The following is a 19,862-nucleotide window of genomic DNA, read 5'->3' as shown; positions in this document are numbered from 1 at the left end:
TCTGGCTCATGCAATGCCTTTGCTCAAACCTCCTGCTCCCCAAAACAATTCTTCATCATGTTGGAGGAGGATGCTTGGGTCTTTTCAATAGTATAAAAGTGAATTATAGGCACATAATTTCAAGAAACTTTGATTTAATTAATTAATCAATTAATCATTACCTTAAGAAACTTTTAGAAAGCATCCCCTTTACAACAGACTTTGAAGATGGCTGAGATTAGCAACGAGGTCCTGGGCTGGCCATGTGCCAACATGGGCAGTGCTCCCACAACAGACGGAGAGTCAGGGTCTGCATGTGAGCAGACCTGAGGCTGCTTTGGTGAGCTGCTAGGGCTGAGTTCAGGCCCCTGACTGGTTCCGTCCCAAAGAGCAGATATCTGCCACGAGTGACCAGTGCTCAGTGCTGTGGACACTGCAGCCGGACGTGACTGTGATGGGAACGAGTATGGGGCCGTAGGACGTGAGCCACAGAGCAGCTGTTTCTAGCTGTGGAAGAGTCCACGTCCAGCTGGGGAGAGAGCAGCATCGCTGGTCTTAAAATAGGAGGACCGCAACCCTTCCTGTGTACTCCTGACATGCAGGGCGCTCCTTTCAGCCCGTGACCATTCAGACCCAATTCCGCAGGACACCATGGAATGCGATCATTGGTCTGGTTTGGCACGTGCTCCAAGAGGAAGGGAGAGAGGAGGGAATTGGGCAGCAAAGGCCACAGCAGCCTGAGAATTCAGGGCCTGGAAGGCCACACCCAAATATATGGGGTTTGCTTGAGGGCAAAAAAGGGAGTGAAGATGTCGTTCATGGTGTTTTCATGATCAGAGCTTTGTTTTAGAAAGGATACTTCGGTGATGCTTTTGAGTGAAAACAGGGAGAGGATTGGGGTATGTGAAAACCTGCCTTAAACATCCTTCCCACTGGAGCCTGTGCTCACCGCCCTTGTGTCCCTTCCCACTAGCGAGCTTCACCCCATGAGCTGATGAGGGGTTTATAAAAACTGGGCATTTCACAGGCACAGACTATATTTTATTCGCCTTGGCCCTTATGATGATTATTGAATTAATTATTGAATTAATTTATTTCCCAGGAAAGAGTAAGGAAGAGTAGAAAATACAAGATATAAGACACTATAGATTTTCATTAAATACTCCGTATAACTATTTTAATTCCAAATTAAAATTTTCTGCCTGGATACAATGTGATACATGTATATCATTACACATTTCAGATTGGGAAACAATGCTCAATATTTAGGATAGAGGTTTGACCACTTTTTTTCTGCTAAAAAAATCACAATTGTGACAATTCAATAAACTTTGAAACAAACCAAAATCATAGACTCTGGCTGCTATATTCCATTGTGATAAACATAGTCTGTCATGTATCTACAAACAGAAATAAGAGGAATATTCACGGGAAGTAATTGGAGGTTGTTGCGGAGCACTTAGGTGGAAAAAATGAATTTACTGGGACCAAGTAAGTGACATCAAAGGAATTGGTGCAGCATAAAGAGGGGTTGGGAGCTATTCTAAGTTTTCTTGTCTGTTTATTATAACAGAAGTGAACATTCTGAAGCCCTCTCACTTTCTTGTAGGAGGTACTATTCATTCACAGAGTAAGTGAATTGCCCTTTGCCCTTGGGAAGCTGGTCCCTCTGCCCCGGTCTCCAGGAACACTTCCATCATTGCTGACGCTCAGAACACCATCTCCTCTTAACGGAGCAAGATGCTAGAGAAAGGCCCCACCTGAAAACCCCATCGCTCTTGAGAACTGCCCCAGGGTGGACACGAGTGCTGGGACTTCAGAGACCAAGCAAGGTACGTCGCACAGGGCCCGTGATCTAAACTACCTAAGGCTGACGTCAGCGCCTGGCAGAGGTTTCCATTGGCTTGAATAGACCTGTGCATCGCAAATAACAGAAATTCACAGAAACCACTGGTCTCCCACATGCCACTTTCTTAAACAGCAATTAACTTTCCTGTCATATAACTGTACTTTTTAAAATGTTTTCCCTCAAACAGATTCTACCCTTGGAATTTTTATAATTTTGCTTTATATCTATAAGTAGGTGGTTGCTATTTTGAATCCAAAGAACAAAAAACACCTCAACTATGTAAGGTTTTAAATTTTAGTATTGGAGGGGGGAAAAGAAAACTTGGCTATGAAGCTGTAATAGCTTCTATCTCATATACTCCAGAAAATAACTCAAATCATAAGAAATATCTGTGGTCAAGAGTGAGATTGGAGGTGCGGGAATCCAGCTTCGGGTAGACGGAGGGCAGACCCCCACCCCCCACCCCAGGAAAGCCCTTCTAGAAATGAAGCCATTCAGAAAGCTGGCTCAGATTGGAAGCATGAGGAGGGAACTTCACAAATTACGTGTGAAGGAATCAGATGGGGGCTCAGCCTGTTTCTGCATCACAAATCACTCAGAGGTGACTTCAGTGATCCAGGGATTTCCATCATAATCTGATTACAAAATGTATGTACAAATTAACAGACAGTGTTCCCCTGGCCCAACTTACTTGGCGATCCTCCCTTGTTGGGGGGGGGAGTGGATGCTTTCTAACAAAAGTAGGAGCAAAGCCAATCGTGTTCTCTCTGATTATTCTGGATCACGATCTTAGAAGAACATTAAGCATTTTATATCACATCGATAAAAGAATTGTAGTGGATACTCTGTACCTTCAGAAAACCCGCTGCTGTAATACAACTCATCTTTTGTGTATTATTTTATTCTATCAAGAGCTGAAATACTTCCTTATAAAATGACAGAAGAATCATCAATGAAACCAACATGACACAGAATGACAACTACAACCCTGAAAAGCCAACTTACCAAACTCCTTGGGCACCGTGATGGAGTAGAGGCATATCTGGCCGGCCGTGTAATTATGAGGGTAGTTGGGCGACAAAACGACCCCTTCGGATCCCGTATACTGGCCTCCGCAGGGAGCTGCAGGTGGAATCAAGCAAAGATCATGGGCCACCATTGTTACAAAAACATAACAAAGTAGCAACGTCAGAAAGTACTTAACCTTGCTGTCCCGAGTGACGGAGAATGAAACACAGAGGGTTTCCAGGTTTGAATAAAGAGAACTCAGCTTAGGAGGACAACCTAAGTTGATTTTCGGACCTCTCTCAGACAGGCTGAAATAATCATGAAAACAGCTCTAACCCAATAATAAGTTCGATACAGACAGATTCTTGAATTACTGAATCTCACCAGAATTTCTGGGCCGGTCCCAGTCATCAGATTAATTTAAGACCTACAAGGATGATTTCAGTTTTCTAATGATTTTATGTTACTATGGGTCTTAGGAAAAATAATGTTTGCTTTTAGCGTTGGGTTGTTGCTTTAACTTTTGGTCTCACGGGTTCAGTCCAAGAGTAACAGAAGGAATACAAATGTGCCGGAGTCTTTTCCCGTAAGTTTGGCTTAAAACCGAATTAATTCCTAACTAGGAAGTCGGGGCAGAGAGAAGATGGGGTGTTACTCGCAGAGCTCAGGGTCTATGTGTCTTTATTTCCTTTCTGATGATTTTCTTCACTTGTGCAATGCTTTTGCTAAGGAAATCTCTGTAAGCATCTAAAAACAGACATTCAATTGAATCCCAGTCTCATGATTTCCAGTGTTTTAATTAAACGGCCTCTACTCCAGTCCCTCTTCGTTCACTTAAGAAGAGATCCTGGTCTGCGGAGCTCGCCAGGAACGGGAGACACTGAATGGACGGCTACCTGCCGTCTGACCACCTCATCTCAGACAGTGTATCTGAACCTGAAGTCAGAGTTGTTTTCAGCATTTGACAAAGTCTGTATTTCTACAACCCATTCTTCTTGATATGAGAGTTTTCAAGCACTAAAAGAAGGCAGAAACCAAGATAATATATTGATTCTTTTAAATGTTAACCAGGATATGTGAAGTCCTAATTGATGGGCATTTTCCACAGTGATTCACGCTCCTGGGAATATACTGACCCTAACTTCCAAGCACCCATTCGTGATTTGTGAGATTTCAAAGCTGTACCTTATGATGGTGTGCTAAACTTATATCTTATTTTAAATGTCTTATTTTAAGTGTCAAAGGGAAATAGCTTATGCATCCAATAGCTTTGATCTATTTGTGATCAGCTCCCAGAGATATTATTTAACTATACCAAGTGTGGTCTTCATGCTAATGCCTTAATTCAGAATAGTTTTATCATTTAAATGCATTTCCATTGGTGGTGTTACAATTCCAAATAGAAACATTTTGTTTTAACTTCTGGTTATAAGTTAAACTCCCAAGCTGCAAGTCTTACATGAAATGCTGGTGATTCATTCTACTAGTTTAGATACAACAATTAATTTTTTTTTTTCACCTCAACCATATAAGTGTAACTGGGTTATTTCAGGACCATTTTTTTCCCCTTAAAACCTTAAAGTTCAAAATTTAAAAAACAAGTACCAATTAAAAAATATAAATTTTTCATCTTTCAGCCACATAAAATTCAAGCAGATAATTGTGCAAATATCCTTTTTTTTAAATCTAGAAAATCCATCCATTTCAAATTTTAAGCCACAAGTATAAATAGAAAATTCAAGTAAATCGTCCCTGGGGTAACATCTGGATGCACAAATTACCAGTCTTCTGTCTCACTCAGGACACCGTCTGATGAATTTGTGAAAGAATAACCACAAAGATTCATTTTGTTCAAGAGATGAAAGAGTATTATTTTATGATAATAGAAGACAAAAAAAAAAGACAAAATGAAAGGAAACTGACCTACTATTTTAGGTCCATTGTTGCCTTGATAAACTGCGCTATGCCTGCATGTTCTTCCTCAGACACTAAAGATAAACACACAAACTGTATGCGTCAAACACAATCAAACATTCATGAAACTGATGAAAATATATGTAGAGAGGAGAGGCAAGATGGCAGAGGAGCAGAAGCCTAAAATGACATCGTATCTCGGGAGTTGAGCTGGATAGGTATGAAACCATTCTGAACTCCTCCAAACTCAACAGGAGATCGAAGAGAAGAGCAGCAATTCCAGAAACAGAAAAGGGACCACTTTCTGGAAGGTAGGATGTGCAGAGACGTGAATCCAAAGCAACGGGAAGATAGATCCTGGGAGCAGGGGTCGGCTCCCGCCAAGGGCAGTGCAATTCCCCTTTAGGCAAAGACATTTGAGAATCACTGAAAAAGTCCCACTCCCAAGAAATTCAGCAAGACCATCCAGCCAAGACTGAACTCACTAATCAAGGAGAACAGAGGAACTCCACTGGGGAAAGCAATGCATAGAATTCATGGCTTTCCCCCCATGATCCTTTAGTCTTGCAGAGTTAAATTTCTTTTTAATTTTATTTTTTCTTATTTTTTACCTATTTTTATCCATTTTATCTATTTTCATCTATTTTTTTTAAGATTTTATTTATTTATTTGACAGAGATTACAAATACACAGAGAGGCAGGCAGAGAGAGAGGAAGAAGCAGGCTCCCTGCTGAGCAGAGAGCCTGATGCAGGGCTAGATCCCAGGAGCCTGGGATCATGACCTGAGCCGAAGGCAAAGGCTTTAAGCCACTGAGCCACCCAAGCACCCCTCGTCTATTTTTTTTTCATTTTTCCTCTTTCCACTTTCAGCATTTTAAACTAGTTTATCTTAACAATATCTTTCTAAAAAAAACTTTTAAAAACTTCATTGTTATAGTCATATTTTATCTCCTCATTGTATTTAAACTTATTTTTTGTATACATATAGTTTTTTTTTCTAAAAAATTTGGGATACAATTTCTTCTAATAGATCAAAATATACTGTAATCTAGCACATGGCTTTGTTCTAGTCTCCAGCCTGAGCACATCCCTCCTCTTTTTTCTTTTTTTCTTTTTCTAACCAACTTGTCTTACCCATTCCCTTTCTAGGATTTTTTTTTAAATTTTCATCTTTACAGTCATATTCCATCCCTTCATCATGCTTACCCTTATTTTTGTGTATATATATATATATATATATATATATATATATATAATTTTTCTTTCTTTAAAATTTTGGAAGGTGATTTCTTCTAAGAAACCAAAAAACACCCACAATCAAGTGGGTGACTCTATTCTATTCACCAGTAGTATAGATAGATAGATAGATACATAGATAAATTTTTTATTTTTTATTTTTTAATTTTTATATCTTTTTTCCCTTTTCTTCTTCTCCTGGTTATGGATCTCTTCTTGGTTAGCATACATTTTTCTGGGGTTTTGGAGCCCTTTTAGTATTTTATTCTCTTGTTCATATATTCTTATCTAGATAAAATGACAAGGCGGAAAAACAATACACAAAAAAAGAAGAAGAGGTAGTACCAATGGCTAGGGACCTAATCAATACGGACATTGGTTATATGTCAAAACTAGAGTTCAGAACAATGATTCTCAAGGTGTTAGCTGGGCTTGAAAAAGACAATAGAGAGGCCCTTTCTGAAGGAATAAAATCCCTTTCTGGAGATATAAGACTAAAATCTAACCAAGTTGAAATTTTAAAAAAGCTATTAATGAGGTGCAATAAAAAATGGAAGCTCTTGGGCGCCTGGGTGGCTCAGTGGGTTAAGCCACTGCCTTCGGCTCAGGTCATGATCCCAGGGTCCTGGGATCGAGTCCCGCATCAGGCTCTCTGCTCAGCAGGGTGCCTGCTTCCCTCCCTCTCTCTCTGCCTGCCTCTCTGCCTACTTGTGATCTCTCTCTGTCAAATAAAGAAATAAAATCTTTAAAAAAAAAAATGGAAGCTCTTACTCTTAGGATAAATGAGGCAGAAGAGAGAATTAGTGATATAGAAGACCAAATGATGGAGAGTAAAGAAGCTGAGCAAAAGAGAGACAAACAACTACTGGACCAAGAGAGGAGAATTCGAGAGATAAGTGATACCATAAGATGCAACAATGTTAGGATAATTGGGATTCCAGAAGAAGAAGAAAGAGAGAGGGGGGCAGAAGGTATAATGGAACGAATTATAGTATAGAATTTCTCTTATATGGCAAATGGAACAAGCGTCAAAATCCAGGAGGCACAGAGAATCCCCCTCAAAATCAATTAAAATAGGTCCACAACCTGTCATCTAATAGTAAAATTTACAAGTCTTAGCGACAAAGAGAAAATCCTGAAAGCAGCTTGGGACAAGAAGTCTGTAACATACAATGGTGAAAATATTAGATTGGCAGCAGACTTTTCCACAGAGACCTGGCAGGCCAGAAAGAGCTGGCATGATATATTCAGAGCACTAAATGAGAAAAACATGCACCCAAGAATTCTATATCCAACTAGGCTGTCACTGAAAATAGAAGGAGAAATAAAAAGCTTCCAGGATGAAAAAAAATTAAAGAATTTGCAAACACCAAACCAGCCCTACAAGAAATACTGAAAGGGGTTGTCTAAGCAAAGAGAGCACCTAAAAGTAGTAGATCAGAAAGGAACAGAGACAGTAACAGTCACCATACAGGCAATACAATGGCACTAAATTCATATCTTTGAATAGTTACCCTGAATGCAAATGGGCTAAATGCCCCAATCAAAAGACACAGGGGATCAGAATGAATAAAAAACCAAAACCCATCAATAAGCTGTCTACAAGAAACTCATTTTAGACACGAAGACACCTCCAGATTTAAAGTGAGGGGATGGAAAACAATTTACCATGCTAATGGGCATCAGAAAAAGCTGGGGCGGCAATCCTTACATCAGATAATTAGATTTTAAGCCAAAGACTATATTAAGAGATGAGGAAGGACAGTATATCATACTCAAAGAGTCTGTCCCACAAGAAGCTCTAACAATTTTAAATATCTATGCCCCTAACATGAGAGCAGCCAATTATATAAACCAATTAATAACAAAATCTAAGAAACATATGGACAATAATACAATGATACTGGAGGACATTAGCGCCCCCTCACTAAAATGGACAGATCATCCAAGCAAGAGATCAACAAGGGGATAAAGGCCTTAAACGACACATTGGACAAGATGGACATCAGATATATTCAGAACATTCCATCCCAAAGCAACAGAATACTCATTCTTCTCTAGTGCACATCGAATATTGTCCAGAACAGATCACATCTTGGGTCACAAATCAGGTCTCAACTGCTACCAAAAGATTGGGATCATTCCCTGCATATTTTCACACCACAATGCTCTGAAGCTAGAACTCAATCACAAAAGGAAAGTTGGAAAGAACTCAAATACATGGAGGCTAAAAAGAATCTTACTAAAGAAAGAATGGGTCAACCAGGAAATTAAAGAAGATTTGAAAAAAATAATGGAAACAAATGATAATGAAAACATAACCATTTAATATCTGTGGGACACAGCAAAGGCAGTCCTGAGAGGAAAGTATATAATGATACAAGCCTTTCTCAAGAAACAAGAAAGGTCTCAAGTACTTAACCTATCCCTTCACCTAAAGGAGTTGGAGAAAGAACAACAAAGAAAGCCTAAACCCAGGAGGAGAAGAGAAATCATAATGATCAGAGCAGAAATCAATGAAATAAAAACCAAAAGAACAGTAGAACAGATCAATGAAACTAGGAGCTTGTTCTTTGAAAGAATTAATAAAATTGATAAATCCCTGGCCAGACTTCTCAGAAAGAAAAGAGAAAGGACCCAAATTAATAAAATCGTGAATTAAAGAGGAGAGATCACAACCAACATCAAAGAAATACAATCATTTATAAGAACATATTATAAGCTATTATACACCAGCAATTTTGACAATCTGGAAGAAATGGATGCATTCCTAGAGACCTATAAATGACCAAAACTGAACCAGGAAGAAATAGAAAACTGAACAGACCCATAACCAGTAAGGAGATTGAAACAGTCCCCAAAAATCTCCCAACAAACAAGACCCCGGGCCAGACAGCTTCCCAGGAGAATTCTACAAATGATTTAAAGAAGAATTAAACTGAACTGAATTGGTACTGAAACTGTTCCAAAAAAAGTAAATGGAAGGAAAACTCCCAAACTCATTTTATGAGGCCAGCATTACCTTGATCCCAAAACCAGAAAAAGACCCACCAAAAAGGAGAATTACAGACCAATATCCTTGATGAACACAGATATGAAAATTCTCACCAAAATGCTAACCAACAGGATCCAACAGCATATTAAAAGGATTATTCACCACCACCAAGTGGTATTTATTCCAGGGCTGCAAGTTTGGTTCAACATCTGCAAATCAATCAATGTGTTATAAAACATTAATAAAAGAAAGTACAAGAACCATTTGATACTCTCAATAGATGCTGAAAAGCATTTGACAAAGTACAGCATTCTTTCTTGATCAAAACTCTTCGAAGTATAGGGATAGAATGTACATACCTCAATATCATCAAAGCCATCTATGAAAACCCCAAAGCGAATATCATTCTCAATGGGGAAAAATTGAGAGCATTTCCCCAAGGTCAGGAACACGGCGGGATGTCCACTATCACCACTGCTATTTAACATAATACTAGGCTAGAAGTACTGAGGCTAGAAGTCCTAGCTTCAGCAATCAGACAAAAACAACAAAAATAAATAAAAGGCATCTGAATCAGCAAAGAAGTCAAACTCTCACTCTTTGCAGATGATATGATACTCTATGTGGAAACTCCAAAACTGCTAGAACTCAATACAATTCAGTAAAGTATCTGGATATAAAATCAAGGCACAGAAATCAGTTCATTTCTCTACACCAACAACAAAATAGAAGAAAGAGAAATTAAGGAGTCAATCCCATTTACAACTGCACCCAAAACCATAAAATACCTAGGAATAAACCTAACCAAAGAGGCAAAGAATATATAGTTTTCTGTACTCAGAAAACTATAAAGTACTCATGAAAGAAATTGAGGCAGACACAAAGAAATGGAAAAATGTTCCATGCTCATGGATTAGAAAAACAAATATTGTGAAAATGTCTATGCTACCTAAAGCAATCTACACATTTAATGCAATCCCTATCAAAATACCATTCATTTTTTTCAAAGAAATGGAACAAATAATCCTAAAATGTATATGGAACCAGAAAAGACCCTGAATAGCTAGAGGAATGTTGAAAAAGATCACCAAAGTTGGTGGCATCACAATTCCAGACTTCAAACTCTATTACAAAGCTGCCATCATCAAGACAGTATGGTACTGGCACAAAAACAGACACATAGATCAATGGAACAGAACAGAGCGCCCAGAAATAGACCCTCAACTCTATGGTCAACTAATCTTTGACAAAGCAGGAAAGAATGTCCAATGGAAAAAAGATAGTCTCTTCAACAAATGGTATTGGGAAAATTGGACAGCCACATGCAGAAAAATGAAACTGGGCTATTTTCTTACACCATACACAAAAATAAACTCAAAATGGCTGAAAGACCTCAATGTGAGACAGGAATCCATCAAAATCCTTGAGGAGAACACAGGCAGCAACTTCTTCGACCTCAGCCACAGCAACTTCTTTCTAGAAACATCACCAAAGGCAAGGGAAGCAAGGGCAAACATGAACTATTGGGACTTCATCAAGATCAAAAGCTTTTGCAAAGCAAAGGAAATAGTCAACAAAACCAAAAGACAACTGACAGAGTGGGAGAAGATATTTGCAGATGGCCTATCAGATAAAGGGCTAGTGTCCAAAATCTATAAAGAACTTATCAAACTCAACACCCAAGGAACAAATAATCCAATCAAGAAATGGGCAGAAGACATGAACAGACATTTCTGCAAAGAAGACATCCAGATGGCCAACAGACACATGAAAAAGTGCTCCACATCACTCGGCATCAGGGAAATACAAATCAAACCCTCAATGAGATCCCACCTCACACTAGTTAGAATGGCTAAAATTAACAAGTCAGGAAATGACAGATGCTGGAGAGGATGTGGAGAAAGGGGAACCCTCCTACACTGTTGGTGGGAATGCAAGCTGGTGCAACCACTCTGGAAAACAACATGGACGTTCCTCAAAAAGTTGAAAATAGAGCCACCCTCTGACCCAGCAATTTCACTACTGGGTATTTACCCTAAAGATACAAACGTAGTGATCCAAAGGGGCAAGTGCACCTGAATGCTTATAGCAGCAATGTCCACAGTAGCCAAACTATGGAAGGAGCCCAGATGCCCATCAACAGATGAATGGATAAAGGAGAAGTGCTATATATACGCAATGGAAAACTATGCAGCCACCAAAAAAAAATGAAATCTTGCCATTTGCAACGGCGTGGATAGAACTAGAGGGTATTATGCTGAGTGAAATAAATCAATCAGAGAAAGGTAATTATCATATGATCTTCCTGATATGAAGAAGTTGAGAGGCAGGGCAGGGGGTTTGAGGGGTATGGACGGAAAAAAATGAAACAAAATGGGACTGGAAGGGAGACAAACCATAAGAGACTCTTAATCTCACAAAACAAACTGAGGGGTACTGGGGGGGGTCAGGAGAGAGTGGTGGGGTGATGGACTTTGGGGAAGGTATGTGCTATGGTGAGTGCTCTGAAGTGTGTATCTGATGATTCACTGACCTGTACTCCAGGGGCAAATAATAAATTATATGTTAATAAAAATAATTAGAAAGAAAGAAAGAAAGAGAAAATAAAGTATCTTAAAAAATGTAGAGAAATTTCATTTCATTCTCAGTAATTATTCTGTCCGTATGACTGTGTTGACGTTAGAAATATATGACACTGTGATAAAAGAAAAATTAGATATATGCTTACTCTTTGGTAATCAATGTATTAAGCAGATCGTTTCCCAAATGAATAGAGTAGCAACAGAATCATTACAGATGGCCACAAGAAATGTACCATCTGTCGGGTTAATTGGAATATATGTCTCATATATCAAGGCAACTAAATACCATCAGGTTGAATGCAAACCAGAAATAACACAGAAACCCCCTGCCCCATGAAAGGGATCTAGGGTATTTCCATTTCAGTTCTGACTTCATAGTAAATTTCAGTGAAGAAAAATTGGAGGCAACAGATGAAACACCAAGAAAAAAAAAAAAAAACATATCCTACGTTTAAAACAAAAGAGTCCAGAATGCACTGAGTGCATTCCATAATACATGAACTATCAAAATGTTTAAAATATAGCCAAAGTCCCCTGATTTAGTGAGTCATCTGAACAACCCTCAGTTATTGATTCATGCAAGAAATGTGCTTTTCTCCATGACAGATCCAAAATAAACTATGCGGGAGATAATTTCTGGTTTAACGATTTGGGAATTGAGTTTTACTGAAATGTAAATAAATAGCATTAATAAAAATTTATGTTTTATGCACTTTGAGGACTGGTAAATAGAAACTGTGCTTGATGTTATAGGTCTTCAAATATGGAAAAAGAAGTAGTTTCTAATTTAAAATCAAATTTAAAATCTAATTTAAAAAAGTCCAGATGTGACTTCATTGTTTATGTTTATTCTATGGCTAAACTATTTATTATCATTCCCCAATCAGTTCAAATTGTATTTAAGTTTCAAATTTAATTCCTCCAACATTATTGTTTAACAAAGTCTAAAAACTCACCTTCTTTCTTATTTTTCCTTTGGTCCCTGTATATAATCTCTATTGAGATATCTGAGAGGGATTCGAACACACTTGGGAGGTACAGATCATTTAATGGAAGATAAGAAGACAGATACTACAACTTTTACCTGAAGTCATATCTTTTTAAATGTGTTTGTACATCACGGATGGGGTGTATCTACTGGGAAGTTGAGTGTGTGTGAATGCATTGGAGATAATGGGATTACACGCTCGCCGGTCACATGCTGACTGGATGTGAGTCTGGGATCGTTACGTTTTCTTACCTGAAAATGATCATGCGTGCCGTTTACATACAGATTAAAATACATATATAGAACAAAATGTACATAAAGAATCAAGATGTTCTATTTGTTGAGCATCTACTTTGCTTGGGAGCCTTACACGTACCCCATTCAATCTTCCCAACCTGTAAGGCAGATATTCTTGCCCTCTGAGCCCTGGATGGTGAAGCCAGGATTTGGCTGCCTCTAGATGGATAACCCTGGGACACGGCTCTAGCCCCACCCCGAGACCCTCCTTCCCAAACCATGAGGGTCCTCAAGACACAGGCGGGCAGCTTGCAGGCCACCCATGATCCCTGGGACCGTGGCCCGTGGTGTGCACTCCCCAGGCCTTACAGGGCTGGTGGTTATCAGTGTGAGGGTAGTTTTCTGGTGGCCAGCTGGGCTCCACACCCATGTCCCTGGGGCCCCCCTGCAGGACAGGGACAGGGCACAAGGTCCCCACAAGCAGGACCCACTCCCTGACAGGGGCCTGACCTCACACCTTACCCTTCCCGTGTGTTCCAACTAGAGGCCCTCCTCCTCCCTGCTTCCTGCGGGCACCGTGACACGCCCACCACTGTGTTCACCTTCCAGGAGCCTCCCCTAGTTTTTAGTCACCTTAGCAAGAGGGACCTACGACTTTTATGTTGTTCAATCTCCCAAACCAACTCACACAGTAACTTAAATATGTAGCTGTTCAGCATTTTCCTTTAAATAGATCCATGGAGGGGCTCGTGGGAGGCTCAGTGGGTGAAGTGTCTGCCTTTGGCTCAGGTCATGATCCCAGGGTCCTGGGTTTGAGCCCTGCACTGGGCTCCTTCCTCAGCCACAGAGCCTGCTTCTCCCTCTGCCTCTCCTCCCTGCTCATGCTCTGTCTCTGTCTCTCTCCCTCTCAAATAAATAAATAAAATCCTAAAAAAAATAGATTGTTAGAAAGTATGGATTCATAAACCAATCTTTCTGATCATTATTTAAAATTCAAAACTAACTTATGTTGCCTAGAGCTAAAAATATACAAAATTCCCTTATAAAATTGTTTATATATGCATATTATTTTTACATATATATGTACACATACCAGGTACATGATACACATATATTTAATCTAAATTTAATATATATCTAATTTTTATTTAACCTAATATATTTATTTCTTCCTAATGTATTTATTTAAATATATTTAATATATATTATAATATATATAATATGTTTGTGCATTACTAACAATATAAATTAATAATATATATATTTTATTACATGTTTATAGGTTTATTTCTCTTTATATTTGTAGGTGTGTATATGCTTATATATAAAGAATAATTCACATATATAACAAGTGATTTTCAATCTTTCAAATGTAAAAAATAGCAGTGAACATTGAAAGAGAAATTTTAGAGTACTTTCTAAGAATTTGAGATGAATGATATTTCTTGGGCCCTTTCAAATCTGTGAGGTTCTTGGGCATTTTATTTTATGTATAGGGCATTACTTATATTGTATAGGGGGTACTTGTCTTTTAAATGTAATTAATATGAGATGGAATTTGTATTAAGTTCCTGTGAGATGTAGTCTATACAAGTATGTGGATTTTTAAGTCTATCTCGTACAGCTAAATGTCCACGTGGTCATTAGGGTAACCCGTGGAGGCGGGTAGGCATGTTACCATGTCGCTTTAGAGAGGACGCAGAGGTCCACAGGCTCTGGGCCACCTCCCCACCTCACCCAGGGTCTTGACCGTTGGTCTGGAAGTAGGTTCCATGTGTGTGGCTTTGCCTCTGGGCGGAGATCCTGCAGGCAAGCCCACCATCACCCCATCCCTAGGCAGAGGCCACGGGGGCACCGTCGATTTGCAACCAGGAACCCCCCCTGGGCCCTGACACATACTTTGAAGACACTGTATTTGGATGGCCCTGTGTCTCCTCCACACACAAGCGAATTACACCACGGACTCAGAGCTTATGGGTCACATTCAGACACTCATGGAAATCGTCTTGGACACACGCACCATGCATGGGGACACAGCACTTTCACTCCCTCTCAGCACGCTCTACTGTTCCAGATCCCTTGATCTGAGAAGCACCGAGGGTTGTATCATTATTACTGAAACGTGTAAGATAAGAAAGTTTCAACAGGATTCAGATTCTTTCTTTCTTTTCTTTTTTTTTTTTTCAGATTTTTCCATTAAAAATGACTTTTGACTATTCACCTATTTCTTCTAGAACCCTCTACACAGGGCTTGCCGTGTGCCAGAAACTAGAGCTAGATCCTGGCACGGCAGGCTTCCTCAGCCGAAAAGCTCCCAGGTTCACAAACACCAAAACCCAGAAAGTGCAGTGCAATTCAGGGCATAAGGATGGTTTGTTTGTTTTGTTTGCTTTAATTTTTATGTGCTGACTTTCAAATTTCACCTATTTGGTCTGAAAGCACTAGTAACCTGTGAGCTGAACTGGGGGGAGCGTAAAGTTTGGGGTAAGTTCAATATATCTAACTAAACTGGTCCTTGGGTTCATCCCAACATAACTTGGAAATCATTTTTTTTTTTCCTGCCAAAACTCATGGGGTTTTACCATCTTCTTTTTAATGTGTGTCACTCTCAGAGGGGAGGACACAAGTCACCCCTCTACACCTGGAGTTTTGTCTGGAGACTCCGATGCAACCACGGCCTAGAGTCACATACAGAACATAGCCAACGACCAGGAAGTCTACGGCACCGCCTGTCCCTCCAGGGCCCAGGGCACCAGCCCCCAGGCTGCTCTCACCGCAGCAAGCTCTGTCCCCGAAGGTTGACCATAACTTATAATACGTGGCTTTATTCATGTAATGCCCATATAAAGCATTACAACGGTTGATATCTTGGGGGAAAATGACACATAAATATATACATGGAGGGAAATACAGACAAGAAGGAGAGACACAGAGAGACCCAGAAAGAAACAGTGCACCGAGACACTGTCCGTCTGTATCTCTTATGTACTTTGGGCCTGGACTATGCAAACACAGAAGTTAAAAATATCAAATTATCTAACTGAGGGGAAAATACCAGCCCTTCCAGAAGCCCATGGCAATGGCCAATACATTAGTTCCACCAAATGAGGGAGGAATGTGACGTTCTTGGTCCCCATTAACGCTGTGTGCGATCAGACGCCAACTCCTGCTAGAGGAACAGAGCACTGAAGCGTGGCAGGGTTTTAAAGTGAGACCAGGCGTTCCAAATTAGAAGGATTACCCAAGAGAAACCTAGAATCCATGCGTACCGTTGCAGGAAGGCAGGGCTCGGCTCCACGCAGGTTTTCCGTCTGCTCCGATCACACACGTAATGGACGAGGGGTCCGCGATCTTGTAGCCAGAGTCACACTGGTAAGTGACAGTTGAGCCGAGCTTGAAGTCTGTGCCAATCCTTGTCCCGTTCATTATGTTTCCAGGGTCAAAACAGGCTTCCCGTGGCTTCTCTGTGGAGGAAATAGATGTCAGCGGCATGAGGGCACAGTCTTAAGCTTCTGTTCCTTTAGTTGCTTACTGTTTTTATGTGGTGCCCAGACGGCGCCTGGTGTGCAAGAAAGGCTCAGACAGTACTCACAGACTGAGCAATGACCAAGTTCTTTGTTAATTATCAAGTTAATGTTAATAATGATATGCCATAAAAATGATTATCAAGTTAAAAATATCAGTTAAATATTATAGAAAATAGTATAGAAAAATAGGAAAAACTCCTATCTAATAAAATTTCTTTTTTTAACCACATTTTATGGGAGAATTGCTATTGAATTACTGTCATTTACGTTAAAAAAAATACAGCATTATTGTTGTATGCATCTTTTTGTCCCCCTTCCGGATTCTAGTACTGAACCAAAGACACTGACTCAGGAAAAGCTGAGGTCATTTTCGAGCTCTGTGCTTAAATCCTACTAACATGAAATCACAGCACACATTAGGAGCAATGAGAAGGTGAGGCTTCTCGGGAAGGCTGGTTCACGCAAGCCGATGCACTTTCAGATACGGTGACAGCAGCCCGGCTCGGAAGATGGGGAAGGGACATGCCCACCGAGCTTCCTGACACAGAGCACTGCTTCCGGGAACGCATGGTTGGAAGGATGCCAAGTGCTGTGTCTGCCCTGTACTGACCCCCCAACCACCCAGCCTAATGACAGGAGCTGCCCAGACGGATCCAGGCCTGTTTCACACCGGGCACTGAGCCGGGGGCACAGTGGGCTTTAATGCTGTGCTTCAGCACTCCACTGCGAGGACGGTCCCCAGCCTGCTTTAAACGCGGAGAATCTGAACCTGCTGCTTGAAGAGTTAAAAATCTTTCACTAAAAACCTGTCTTTTCCTAAATATAAATACAAAACTGTCTTTGTAGCTTGTAGCTACACGGTTCATCCCAGTTAACTGTTGGTAACCCTAATATTTTAAATGTCTTTATATTCGAGAGAGCTTCCAAAACCCCTAAATGGAAATATATATGTATATATATGTACACACGTATATGTTATATGTGTGTTTGTGCATACATATGCTTATATGTATATGTATATATTTATATGTTTATAGGTATTAAACGTTTATATATGTGTATATAGTTATACATCATTTCATCATCTGAATTGCTTTTTGCTTATGCATGTCAACAGCCTTCATGCCATCCTCACAGCTCCTGGTAATGTCGAAGCCTCAGGAACTGGATCTTACAGATCTTCGAGTGATCACTATAGAAGTTACCTGAGATTTTCATCTTCCTTTTTTAGCTGAAAGGTATAAAAACAGAATTTGGCTTCTATGTGTGTGTGAGAGACAGAGAAAGTGATTGGGGCCATCAGTGTCAACAGGCTCGAAAATAACTTGAGTGGAGAAAATAAACATGTCTTTGCTCTCTGCTTTTGGCTTGACAATCTCTCCCACTGCAGAGAGTTCACACGTCCGTCCCTTCACTCATTGTAGAAAATCCAGTGATGATCACACATACAAAAGATCTCTGAAAATCATAAGGTAAAGACTTCAACTTTTTTGGTTGGGATTCATATTGGTCCTTATTTAAATTTCTTCTTACTGATTGTCTACGTGTTGCTTATTAGTAATTCTACACACTCACGCCTGGAGAAGACCATCCTGGGAGACTACAGATGTGTCATGAGAGATGAAGAATGAAATGAGCTCTGAAAACTTTGCATGGCACATTCTCGTAGGAATGGATGATATTTAGTCTCGTAAGAATGGATGATATTTAGAAGAGGAAAAAGGTACAAGTTTGGGAAGTTTTGCAGGAAAAAAGGAGACTTGTTTAACTGTATTTATTCCATATTTCCCATTATATTTATAAAGATCTACGTGTCAACATCAGCCAAACAGAGATCTCTTTGGCAACTGTTGATGTAAACTTAATTTTTTTTTTTAATTTGCTTTCTTCTGTTTTTGTTTTCTTGTACAAACCCTTGTGTCCAGGGCTGACTTTTCAATAGAGCACGGCGAGGAAGCTTGCTCTGCTACATACGAAACCCCAGCCCAGAAGTAGGTCGTCTACGAATGGTTTAGCACCAGGTTCCCCACGAACATGCGTAGCAGACAGTAGAGGGGGCGACCCTCTTTCCGGCCACATTTCTGGGATGAGGGCCTCTCCGCACCGGATCCCAATCCTGATGCGTGGCAGGTTAAACTTAATTCTTAACTATAAGAATCTATTATGTCATTTACTTACATACTTTGGCTCAAATGAAATATATACTAAAAATATTACAGATTATATTATAATATGCATCATTATATAATATATAATATATTATATATTAATTAATATGTTATTATATACCTTATTATATTATACCATTATGTTATAACATATATTATTGTATTATCGCACTATAATGAATTATTATATTGTCATATATGTGTTCTACATATATTGCATTGTAACCAAAGCAGTAAATGTATGCAGACATATATATAAATAAATGTATATTATATGAATATATAATTTCTGTTAACATATAACTGATGACAGATATTATCATATGTGAAATGATATAACACCTTTTTGCAGGCCCTTGTTCTGCTGTTATTGGAGTTTGTCCCTGTGTATCATGTTGGGACCAGCATTCTAATCATTTTATTGAAAACCGATTTGGATATTTTGAAGGGCAGGTGACATTGTGTTCATTCTTTGTAGCTGCGTAAATCCCATCTAGAGCAGAGAACATTTAGTTTAAGCAGAGCAGGAATGAAAAAGTATGACTGCAGGCACCGGAAGGCTCGTTCCACTGGCTGCTGCCCACCGGCGTCCCGCAGCGCATACTGGCAGCTAGTGGTCCAGGCCTGGACACGTCTCCATACCAGCAGCCCCCACTCAGGACGCGTCCCCAGACCCCGGGAATGGCTGAAAATGCAGACAGCACCAGGCCCTCCATACGCTTCATTTTGTTCTATTCATACACATAACAGTTCAACTTATAAATTAGGCACACTGAGAGAGGAGCGATAATAACTAATCACAAATAAAAGTTATGTAATAAACTGTAATAAACGTTATGTGAGTGTGGTCTCTTGGTCTGTCTCTCTAAATGTCTCACTGCCCTGTCCTCCCCCCTCTTCTGTGATGATGCACGAGGACAAGATACCCACCACGTGGGAAGTAAGGAGAGTGACCCAGACAGGGGACACAGTGTCAAGCGACCTGCGGCCCTGAGGCTATAGCTGGGGGAGGGGCATCTGCTTCAGGACAGATGTGGTGGACCCTGTCACCCAGACCAAGACAGGGGCAGCGAACCTCAGAGAAGGGGTCTATCCCACATGACTGTTGTCTTCTCAGCCTCTTCGATCATGTGTCCTTGTACGTCTCTCTGAGTTTAGTTGAATATTTGGTTAATGCCACTTACACGATTATCCGCTCGGTGTCACTAATTTGGATTTCTGACGGCAAGTGTCGTCTTCGTTTCTCTAAACGTCCTGCGTCTAATCTGTTGGTTCCATTCATCGGCTGTCAGTTCAGGGTGTTTCGAGATAAATCACGGATACTGTTTTTGCTCACAGTTTGTCCCGTTTTCTAAGTCAGGACTTCATAACGTGTTGT

General features: G+C 40.0%; 1 protein-coding gene across 1 annotated transcript in view; it reads right to left on the bottom strand.

Moving 5' to 3' along the window:
• CSMD1 (CUB and Sushi multiple domains 1) overlaps window positions 1-19,862 on the bottom strand; it is a 2,021,046-nt gene that overhangs the window by 231,870 nt on the left and 1,769,314 nt on the right. Inside the window, exons 30-31 of the mRNA XM_045997494.1 lie at window positions 16,059-16,253; window positions 2,834-2,950 (exon numbers count right to left, since the gene is read on the bottom strand). Coding sequence (XP_045853450.1) covers window positions 2,834-2,950; window positions 16,059-16,253 — 312 coding nt within the window. The remainder of the gene's footprint in view (window positions 1-2,833; window positions 2,951-16,058; window positions 16,254-19,862) is intronic.

The sequence above is a fragment of the Meles meles genome, chromosome 2, assembly GCF_922984935.1.
Source record: "Meles meles chromosome 2, mMelMel3.1 paternal haplotype, whole genome shotgun sequence".
In the NCBI taxonomy this organism is placed as follows: domain Eukaryota; kingdom Metazoa; phylum Chordata; class Mammalia; order Carnivora; family Mustelidae; genus Meles; species Meles meles.
The sequence above is the reverse complement of the archived record's forward strand: the minus strand, read 5'-3'. Positions and strand labels throughout refer to the sequence as shown.